At 31.1% G+C, this 11,818-nt stretch overlaps 1 protein-coding gene across 1 annotated transcript; it reads left to right on the forward strand.

Annotated features, from left to right (window-relative positions):
- The first annotated feature begins 7,406 nt into the window (after nt 1-7,406).
- LOC122293474 lies at nt 7,407-10,979 on the forward strand. The gene is made up of 5 exons (XM_043102053.1): nt 7,407-7,732; nt 8,850-9,334; nt 9,477-9,633; nt 9,862-9,948; nt 10,322-10,979. Exons 1-4 carry the CDS (start codon nt 7,407-7,409, stop codon nt 9,872-9,874), a joined length of 981 nt encoding a protein of 326 aa, XP_042957987.1. The 3' UTR covers nt 9,875-9,948; nt 10,322-10,979.
- Nucleotides 10,980-11,818: the final 839 nt, after the last annotated feature.

Consider the following 11,818-nt stretch of genomic DNA (forward strand, 5'->3'; position numbering starts at 1 on the left):
AACGAATTGAAGCAACAACGATAGATCAAAGAGGATGGAAGAGTTGCTCACTCTACTCAGGCTTATGAAGATGAAATGGAAGAAGACATGAGCTTTTCAACGCAAGAAAAGCTCGTCCCACAGAAGATTGCCTACCGAAAGGAATACTGAATTGGGTGGCAATGCCACATGGTACGTTGTTTTCTTTTAAAAAAATAATAATAAGAATAAAAAATAGAAGAAAACATTGGGTACAACGTGTCTCACCCGCCAGCACTTGTGAAATGGACATCAATGCAATCCAATTTCAGAGAAGCATCTCATCAATCAGCACGCCAAACCAATGCCTTGATACTAAGGGTTGGCAATGGGGCTCGCACCCCACTGCACCATCCTGTTCGCCCCCTTTTGCCCATGTGGGGTGGGAGTTTAGTTCTGCTTATGCAGGGGCGCAGGGGGCCTCGCTCGCACCAGAGGCCTCCAGCGGAGGTGGGGTACAAAAGGAGCTAAGCCCCGCTTTGTATTTCCCCCGCCACGCATGCTATATAGAATATTATATATATATAAAACCCGCCCCGCCGTTTCATTTTATTTATTAAGTCTCCCCCCCCCCCCCCCCGGTTCCACCTGGCCCTTTCAGGCTTTCAGCCTTCTCAAACTCTCTCTCAGACTCTCTCGCGCTCTCTATATTTCTGTCTCTTACTCTCTCTCTTGAATCCTTGATCTCTTCTCTCTTCTCTCTCTCTCTCTCACGACATCTAAAGAATCTCTGAGACTCATCGTCGCTCCATAGTTTGCTGCGCCAAAGGTAAGACTCCAGATCTTGAGTTCTCCATTTATTTATTTTGAATTTTGGATTGAAGATTGGAGGAAGGATGACTTCAATCGGATATGGAGGATTGGAATGATTGTGAATTTGTGTGCTGTGGATTGTGATTTGTACATGTGTTTGAAAAAATTATTGTTCATTGATTGTGACTGTGTGCACTGTGTTTGAATATTATATATATATATATATAGTTTGTAGGTTTTCAAATTTAGAACACAGTTTAGGGTCCAAATTTGAAACTCTAAATAAATTGATTTAGGGTTTCAACGAATCAATTTAGGGTTTCAATCAAGCATGCAAAACCAATGCCTTAATACCCAGGGTTGTGGTGGCAGCGTGAGCAACCCAATGTTTTGCTCCCTCGCCAGTCCCTCTCCACTCCATTTCAACTCCCTCTTGCAATGTAAAAATGTAAAAATTTATTTCCCTCGAAATGTAAAAAAGAATATGAAAAAAAATAATTAGAAGAAATAATAGAGTTAGCTAGTTACCATTGTTGGAGAGTGAGGAAATCTGGAGGTGAGCCAAAAATAGACCTATGTGAATTTGGTTTGCTTAAAAAATGAATCCTATACATTGAAAATGGTGCAGAAATGGGGAGGGAGGTAAAGGGAGGGAGATTTAGGTTAGGGGGAATGGTGCATTAATGTTTGTCTTTTTTATTTTTACTTTTTATTTATAGGCTACAAGTGGCTTTGCCACATAATTCGGTGGTGGTTTTGGTATAAATTTTCTATGGCTATAACATAACTCTTCGTATGCGGGCTTGAATCTCATGTAGTAAAATTTATCTTAAAACAATAATGTATGTTGATGTGTCTCTATCTTATTGGAGCATGTAAAAAGGTAAATTACACCCGATCTTGTTGAACCTAAAGTTTCAAGTTTCGTGTAATTATAAATCTATGTAAATCTACACATAGATTTTGATGATAACAAATAAATTTAAAGAATAAAGGAGTCTCAAGTTCAAATTGTCCACACAATGGAATCAAGCACATCAAGGAACCAAGCATGAGTAAGAAGAGAACAAGTTCACATTAAAGTCATAGAGTAATATTGTAAATCTCTTAAAAATTCGAAATTAGTATTAAGGCTCAAAATTAATATTTTATCATAAAACATTAAAATACATTTTTCACATGTGCATGAATATTTTGAAAATTAAATTTGAAAATTTTGAAAGATGATTGATTGTCATCTTTCACATGTGCATTACATGATTAAAAGTTTGAATTTTGAAAATATTAAACATGATTGATTGTCATCTTTCACATGTGCATGTTTTATTTGAATATTTTCAAAAGTGATTGATACTTTTTTTTTTACTTATGCAAAAGATAGATATTTTTGTTTGAAAAATTTGAAAAGTAAAGTGTGCTCCTTTTGTCATATGTAAAAAGTAAAAAGATTAGATTTGAATTTTTTGAAAAGTAAAGTGCGCTCCTTTTATCATATGCCAAAAGTAAAAGATTAGGTTTGAAGTTTTTGAAAAATAAATAATGTTGTTTTTGACAATTGAAAAAGAAGAACTTTTTATTTGAATTTTTTGAAAAAGTGAATGATGTTGTCTTTGACATGTGAATCTTTTTAAATTTGAATATGAAGTCTCATATGCCTATGAATAGATTATTTGAGAGCTTCACATTCACAACACCAAGAGCATACAACATTCATTCAAAGTTTTCATTCTCTATTCTCTAAGCATTGAGCCTTAATCCTTATTCATTTTGAGAGAAATATAGTTTGCGCTGTCTTATTCTTATTTCATTCATTGAGGAGTGTTTTCTGATAACCTATCCATTATTAGGACTTGTATCAATAAAATGGTGTGTATAACCCTTGTGTGTAGAAAATGTTCTACACAAGAAATAGTTAAATCACCACGTATAAGGTGATTGCAAGTGTAGAGGGTGTTCTACACGGATCCTTTGGAGCGGTGTTGTTCAAATGTGTAATAGTTTTCTATCTCCACCTGAAGGATGTTGAATAGTCAATTTGGGGATCCTTAAGAGATAGTTTGAGGCGAGGACGTAGGCAGTGGGGCCGAACCTCATTAACATACTGAGTTTGTTTTTTTCTTACCCCTGCTCTTTATATTTATTGTTATTTTATAGTTTGTTTATATTTTATATTGTATATTTGATTTATAATTTTTATTTTTTTAAATACAACTTAATTCACCCTTCCTCTTATGTTAGTCATCTGGGCATCACATCCATTTCGAAAGCTTTCTCTATGTTGGTTGTATTTGAGAATGAAGTTAATTTATGATTTTTTGAAAGATTTTATGTACTTTGATGTGTAGATTATTGTAAATTATATAAGCTAAAATTAAAAAAAAAAATATAAAAGATATACGTTAAAGAGCAGATAAAAAAAATTAAAAAAGAACAATATTTTATTAGTATAAAAACTGAAATGCCTACTATTTTAAATACAAGACACGGACACACCCTTAGCATTGTCTAATGTCTTATTTATAAGAGTCCAGCTACCTCTACACATAAAAAATGTAGTCTGAATTACGCACTAATGTGGCAGTAACGGATAACCGTTAAGTTTGGCTGATTAAATGTTTTTATAATGAACTAATGTAAAGTTACAATTTTCTTCCCATTTATCTTTTCTTTGTTTCTCTTTTCCTTTCTCCCCATTCCTCTTCTCTCTCTTTGCCTTTCTTTCTCTCCCATTTCTTTCCCTTTTTCTGCCACTCCCAACACCCTCTTCTCTTTCCGTGGGCAATATAGGACCTTAAGAAAAATCCTTGTATCTCACGGATTCCCTACATCTCTAAGATCGCAGGATACTTGGCATAAAATCAACAACAAACTTCAATAACATTCCCTTTTACAGATGAGTTAGGACAAAGCCAACCATCATTAGCAAGCGAAATGTTCGAGGGCAACGGAATCTCAGGTGGAGCAACACCGAATTGAGACTTGCAATCCACAAGCATGTTGTTGAGCACTCTCATATTTCTGAAACTTATTTTTACAATAAAGAAATTTACAAATAAATAGATATGATAACAAATAAAATATGGTGGTATTACAAATCATGTTTTAGCAATAAAGTTGTAATTTTTTCTCTCCTCTTTGTTGCACTAGGTGAAAAAGTAACGAAGAACTCTTTTACGATTAAAGAGAAAAAACAAGAGATCAAGATAATTGAGAGATGAATGAAGGCACAAAGAAAAATCGAGATAAATGATCGAATGGATCCCAAACATTTCCCAGTCTCTCATAACATTTGTCACTACAATTGCACAGGCTGCTATCACCATCGATGTAATCTGCGAAGAGACCGACGTCATTAGAATGACATCATCTTTAAAACCTCATTCATGAGAATCATGATCAATACATTCGAATTTGTTTTCCGAAAAACAGATACATTGAATGAGGAAGACAAGTCAAGATGCCAGACTATTGCCAGTGCATATTGTGCATATTACAGCTGGCGAGGAAGACATGATCAGGAAGAAATGTCAGTACAATTTTACCCATGAGAAAAATTGGACCAACAGGATGCGCGACACTCAACGAAAAGAATCAAAATCATAAAGAGCTTCGAAAATCATACAAACGATTGGTAGCCGCACCGTTTAAAGTGACCGATATTTACATTTTTTTAAAATATTTTTTAATAAATTTAAATAATTTTAAAAAATAAAAAATATATCAATAAACTTAAAATTACTTATTTAATTATTAAATAATATTTTTTTTTTTTACCAGCGTTCACTTTAAACAGCCAAGGGCGGCATACAAATTTATTGAAAAAGAATAAAAGTAAGATAAAGCCATGGCATGGTAATAAATTGGTAGCAGAGAAAGAGTACGGTTATCATTGTCTCCTTTAAAGAAAAGCTACTTTCCCATTATCATTTTAGCCTTTATAAAAAAGCTGCTTTTCCCGTTAAGTGTTTCTGCTCTAGTTGACCCCTTGGTCAAAAATGATTTTCATCTGATTATAAAAGTGATTTTCGACAGATTAGTATAGTAGTATGTTCTTTTCTTTATCCCACACGGCATTATAAATTTATATCGAATTCTCATTTAATTCAACTTTTTTTTAAATCTTTTATTTTTTTCATTCTTTTTTCTATATTTTTAAATAATAAAAATTCACAATATCACTTAAAAAAAAATTTACCAAATCACTAAAAAAAAAAAAAAAACCATTCGGTAAACAGTTTGGGTCCCGAATTTCTCTTATGACGGGAACCAAAAGCATTTCTCGCGGTAATGATTTTGTACGGATTATCGACTACTTTTTCAAAGTTACAACTTTTTCAAGAGTTGCAGGACCGGGGAATGATGATTTGAATACTATCCAAAGTTAAAGTAAAAGTAACGATGATTCGGTGGCTTTTTCTGTAACGTAGCGACTAGCGAGAGCATCCCATCCGGTATTCTAAACATCGAATTTCCTATAATTTAAAGAAATATTTAAGAATTTTATTTCAAATCACTCTCTATTCTATTTTTCATTTTGAGGTTTAGGAATAAAATTATTATAGTAAATTTCTAAATATAGAGATTTACTGTTTGTCTTCAAATTATTTTTATATTAATAAAATTATTTATAGTTAAGTTTATAAAAAGAGGTGAGAGAAAAATATAATAAAGAAATGTTATTTTAATAAAATAGAGAAAATATAGAGAATGAGATGTAGGAAATTTTTAAAAGATGAGTAAAATTTAGAAAAAAATTTTAAGAAATGTACTTTTTAGTTAAATTATAGAGAATTTTATAAGAAATGAGATGTGAATACTCTGATAGGGTTATTATTTTTTATTAATCATTTATTAGTTACCGTATATTTAAAGTAATTTATTTATTATTATTATTTTTAAATTTTTTAATATTCATAATTATTAAAAAAATTAAAAAATTATATAATTTTATTAATAATCATTTTTTTAAATATTAAATAAAATAAAAAAATAATAAAAACTCAAATGTAATAAATAAGTAGCAGGAGCACGATAGATTATCCTTTGAGTTTTGAAAAAATCTACACCACCTCTTACCATTTACATAATCTCCATACACCCCAAATTTTTTTTTTTTTTTATTAATTTATGTAACTGCAGCCGGCTACTTCCAAATACATTTGGAATCTCTTGACATATGCTTAATCAGAAAGAAAGAGAAATGATTGGAATTTAGGTACTGTTAGCTCACATAAAATTTTAATCTCAAACATAAAATTATCGTCTTATCATTATAATTTTTTCAAGTCCTTATATAAAATATAATAAATAATTATACCTTTTCTTTATTTTTTTAAATTTTAAAATAATAATAATATTAAAATATAATATTTTAATATTTAAACTTGGACCACTCAAAATTTTTATTTAAAAATTCTGAGTGCCAAACATAACCTTAGTTCTTAAGTAGTAATTCATTTGTACGTTTGGCTCATGATCCTGTCCTCTGGAAGCATCCAATGATCAAAGTTAAAAATATTTTTAATAAATGTCAGTTCAATTTTAATATTTAGCTATTCTATTATTCACGTAAATTTATACTTTAGACTAATTATTTTTTTATTATATAATAATAAAATAATATAAAATAAATGTTATTTTAATTATTTATATCAAACTTTTATATTAAATTATCTATTTATTTATTATTATTTTAATATTTTTTAATTATTTATTATTTTATTATATTTTATCAGTTTTACCATTTTATAATTTATTTTATTTGAATTGCATGCGGTGAATTTTTCATAAAAACAATGATTAGAATTAAGTGAAATGATGAAGAGAATAATGAAGAGATATTCTTAGTGCGGCTATCATTTCTTTGTAAGTATTATCGGTATTCAGTGATTACAACCATCACTTTTCTCCAACTGGGCCTACGCTAGACTTAAAAAAAATAATTTTTTTAAATAATTTTTTAATATTTTTAAATATTTAAAAAAGTATTAAAAATCTATAATAATATTAAAAAAAATTTCTTAATTATTAAGAAAAAAATACATTTTTTAAATCATTTTCAAATATTTAAAAAAATATAAAAATTTTATAATAATATTAAATAATTTTTTCTTAATCATTAAAGAAAAAAAAAAAAAAAAAAACAGAAGTAACCCCCAGTGGGAGCCACCAGCGGTGGTCAAAGGATTTTCCATCTTACAATTATATATATGATTACTGAATCGTGTATTTATATATATATATATATATATATTTATATCTAGAGTACCAGTGACCAGTGACTACAACAGCCAAGTGAAACTTAAAGCTACGAGCGAAAGTTTTGGAAAATTCCCCCCCGTCTTCCAGCCATCTAGCTGCCTGGCAAGTAATTACTTCATGATCTCTTTATCCTTCAATTTGATCAATCATATAAATTAAGAAAAATGATGCAATTTCTCATCAAGTCAATGATATTAGTACTATTAGATTTCACTTTCAAGTTATTAATTATAAAAATTAGGACTGTAATTAATTAATGTACTAAGAAAATCCATGTCGTTGAAGATTATATATTCTATATATATGAAATTTGCAGTCTCTCTATTAATATTTCTGCTCACCAGATACATTATAATATATGTTGATAGATTAAGATGGATACAAAGGGTACAGCTTTTTCTGCAGCTGTTCATATTCCTGAATTGCTAGACAAACATAATTATGCGGAATGGGCGATTCGAGTGCAAACCTACTTAGAGGGTCAAGATCTTTGGGAGGACATCATGAACGATAATGCAACCGCAACTGCAACCTCAACCGCTTCTCAGAAACAAAAGTATGGTGAAGATGCTAATAAGGCTTGGAGAATGAGGAGCTTCATGGCTTTACATGTGATCCAGACTTCATGCGGGCCAGACGCATTTTCTGATATTAGCACAATTCGTGAAGCCAAGACTGCTTGGCAAACTTTGAAAAAGAAGTATGGTGACTCTCTCTCTCTCTCTCTCTCTCTCTCTCTCTCTCACGTACGCTCAAAAATTACTTGAAGTCTGTTGGGCTGTTTGGATTTGTGATAGAAATATTAAAAAGTGTTCAAATAATTTTAAATTTTTTTAATAAATAATATTAGGTTGTTTGGATGTTACGTATTAAAATATTTTTTATCTTAAATAAATTAAAAAATATATTTGAGAAAATCATCATTTTAATACTTTTCATGCGAAACATAATTTGAATTTTAAAAAGATTGTCAATTGATGAAAATACTCATATAACTTTCAAATAATTATTACTTTTAAAATTTCAATGATATGATTATCATCTTTGAAAATATAAATAATCATCATTTCTATTTTAGAAAATACTTTTTAATTTCTTTTTAAACAAATCATGTAACTCGTTTAAAAATGTTTTAAACATATGATTACCAAACAGTAAATAATATTTTAATAATAGAATTTATTATTTAAGTTTCAAGTTATAAGTCCTAAGTTATAAAGTATATTTTTCACCACAATTCCGAATAAAAATAACTCTATCCAAAACAAAATTCAATTCAATAGGCATGAAACTGTCATGGTTAATTATCCCAAGCACCTCATGTAAATTAAGCTTGTTTGGATATTAAGAATATCTTTTAAAATATTTGTGAATGGTATCATTTGTGAATGGTATCGAAAATTTTTGTAAATAATAATGAATAACAATGAAATATTCTCATAATATTTTAAAATAATTGTGTTTCTAAAAGTAGTCTTAAGATATAAGTTCGTTTAAAAAATTAAAAATAAAATGAAATAGAAAAGCTGAAAAAAAAAAAAAAAAAAAAAAACTTGGTGGTTTTAAGACTTTTAAAAGGCTAATGCTCTGTACCGTCTCGGGGGTACAGTCCCCGACTACCCGCATACTCCCTCTGAGAAAAAATGCCACCACCTCCCGCGGCGCTAACTTTACGAATACTAGATATGGTTTCCGAATATGGTAGATTCAAATTGGAGTATTTTCTGGTGGGCTCCGTCCTATACTCATAGTGGCCAGATATTGCGTTTGAGATTAATCCAACCGTTTGTAAATGGCAATCTGAAAAACTAAAAAAGACCACAATTAATTGCAGATACGGAACAATACCATCTCGGTAGAAAAAGAAACATAGAAAATGAGGATAGCCATCGTCAGTGTGCGGAGTTGTACAAGGCTGTGCTTCGTGGTAATTTGACCGCTGCAAAGGAGTTTCTTGATTCTGAACCCGAGGCAATAAGAAAGGCAATCACAGAGAAAGGCGAAACGGCTCTTCACATTGCTGTTACTGCTGGACATGCCCATATAGTCAAGGAGTTGGTGGATCAACATGATCAAGATGGTGACGGTTACAGAGCTCGAATCACAAAAGAAGACTTGGGAATTGAAGATGGTGACGGTTGCACATCTCTAATGAAGGCTCTTGAGTATGGAAGATCCCAACTGGCGAACTATTTGTATACTCGCACTCCGCTGGAGTATAATTTCTATCAGGCGGTATTTTCAGAAACAGACAAAAAAGGAGCTATGCTTCTTAACCGTGCAATATATTCCAAAAATTTGGGTAACCTGAACTCTTTGTTTTACCATACAATATTACTGTCCGTTATTTACGATCATTTGAAATCTTTGCATTATAATTTAAATTTTTTTTTTATAATCATGATTCTTTTCTTGTACGCCTCACACAACACAATTGTCAACAGATCTTGCTTTGAAGTTAATCTGGAGTAACCCATATTTGACATATGTTCGTGACGACTGCGGCGTGTCCCCATTCTTAGCATTGGCTTCTATGCCGCACATATTTTCGAGTGGAACCCGGCTCGGTTTTTGGAAACAATTTATCTACGATCACTGTTGGTACTCTCTCTCTCTCTCTCTCTCTCTCTCTCTACTAGAGTTTGACAGTGCTACTTTCAACTATGTTGATAGTTGCAAATTGTGGCTTGATAGAGAATCAAAACACATTTACCAATGAATCAAGAATTAATGCTATATATGGTTAGTTCGTTTAATCGAAGGTTTCAATATATATTTCCTGCATTTGTACGTCACTGACTTAAGATTTGTTGGCCTGTTTTCTGAAAGGTATACACATTGATCAATCGACTTGTTTGAACCATGAAACTCGTTTGGACATTAACAACGAACACCATTTAGTTACAATGCAATCAGGTATCTTTCTTCCTTACCTTATTACTTTCCCTAATTCTCGACTCGTAATATTTGAGAAATATCATTTATATATTTTGGAGAATTCTGTTTCCCTTGCAAACTGCCATATGATTTTGATTAATGTCTTTATCTTACCCCAAAAAAAAAAAAAAAAAAAAAAAAGTTCAAAATACGCAAGGTCTCCGGCCTTTCCATCATTAGACAGCCTTCTACCATCATTAAAAATAATATTTTTAATTGGGTAATTTATGATATAGCTGTCATTTTTTTACAGTTATTTTATTGCATCTTATTTTATAAATAATTGTAAAAAAGTTGTAAATTTTTAATGATGTCTATAAGTACTACTGAAAAGATTTTGTTCATTTCGCAGTGCCTGGAGGAGTACTGTTGCGCCATCTAGTTTCAATATATATAACTGTCCGCAAGTACTTGGGTATAATACCGTATCCACTCGGTCATCAAAATCATATCTAGATAATTTTGTTTGAAATTTTTGTACTCTCTTTCTTTTTCTTTATTTATTTTTTGTTTGTTTGTTATGGTTTAATCCGGTTGAATTTGCATTGTTTCAATAATTGTCAAAGGAATCGAGCAATTATATGAAATGAAGAAGATCCATATCCAATCCCAGGAACTTCTCAACTGCATGTGTAAGGCGATATATATATCAAAAATCTCCCAAACTCAACGACGTCTTAGAAGTGGTGTGGTTTATGATGCAATCAATCGTGCTGTCAAGAATGGAATTTTTGAGTTTGTTTTATTGACATTTTCGAAAGTGGATCCGAGTGTTTTGAAGAATATTACAGAAAAAGATTTGATGAGCATATTTATGCTAGCTGCGGTTTTGTATCGTCACTCTCAGATGTTTAGCCTTCTTATACAATGTGGCCGGCAAACTGGTCTTATGAACAACAAAGTGACATCTTTTGGAGATCGCAACGATAATAACATCTTACATGTGACAGGGATAGGAAAAGATTCCATTAGGTTTAATCGAAGTTCTGGTGCGGCTTTACAGATGCAAAGAGAGTTACAATGATTTAAGATCCTCTCTCTCTCTCTCGTGTGTGTGTCTGTGGGGCATGTTTTATTTTCCTTCTCTTTTGGTAAGTTTTTTATATCAAAATGGTATATATATTTGGCTAGGTTTCTACTTTATTTTAAGTTAGTAAGTCTTTTAATTTTCCTAAAACGTATTTTTTTTTCTGCTTGTCTATTTTTCTTGGGCACATTATATAATTTTATTATTATTATTATTATTATTATTATTATCGCCCTTTACACTTGAGCAAAGTTTGCAAGGTTTGAAAATTTTGTTGCTTAACCAAGATTCTGTAAATCAAGATGTTGGAAATAATTTTTTTTTTTTTTTTTTAAAAGGATGTTGGAAATCTTTTAAAGGGTTATCTGTTGTATAATGCCTCAAGACAGGCCAAGTTAGTTCCATTGAGTGTTTTTTAATTTAGGAAGCTTTAGTAATTATTGTGCATTGTCCAAGTTTACGACTAGTTGACTTAGTATTTGAAAATTATCAAGTATTCCTAAAGCAGGAATAATGTCACTACAACAAAAATAAGTTTTAGTGACAGATGAAACTGTCACAAGAAATGAAAAAAACGTCACGAAATATATTTGGTGACGGTTTCTGACCTTCACTACCACTGTCACGTAATGTGCGTCACGGATTACATTTGGTGACAGTTTACTGTACAAGCGTCACAAAAAATATTTTTAGTGACGGTTGGAAGTCTTTCGTTTGATGTCACGTTCGAACGTGGAATTTTTTGTGACAGTTGAAATCTGTCACAAAATGTAACGTTCGAACGTCCAACAGAACGTTCGAACGTTAACCTGACTGATTGAC

This window comes from Carya illinoinensis, chromosome 14, assembly GCF_018687715.1.
Source record: "Carya illinoinensis cultivar Pawnee chromosome 14, C.illinoinensisPawnee_v1, whole genome shotgun sequence".
Taxonomy (NCBI): Eukaryota; Viridiplantae; Streptophyta; class Magnoliopsida; order Fagales; family Juglandaceae; genus Carya; species Carya illinoinensis.

What these genes read in the sequence shown, in the direction of transcription:
- LOC122293474 (XM_043102053.1), top strand. Translation starts at nt 7,407, where the DNA reads ATGGATACAAAGGGTACAGCTTTTTCTGCAGCTGTTCATATTCCTGAA. An exon ending in TGGCAAACTTTGAAAAAGAA is followed by an intron (nt 7,733 to 8,849) that starts GTATGGTGACTC and finishes AAACTAAAAAAG; the next exon opens with ACCACAATTAATTGCAGATA. An exon ending in AATATATTCCAAAAATTTGG is followed by an intron (nt 9,335 to 9,476) that starts GTAACCTGAACT and finishes AATTGTCAACAG; the next exon opens with ATCTTGCTTTGAAGTTAATC.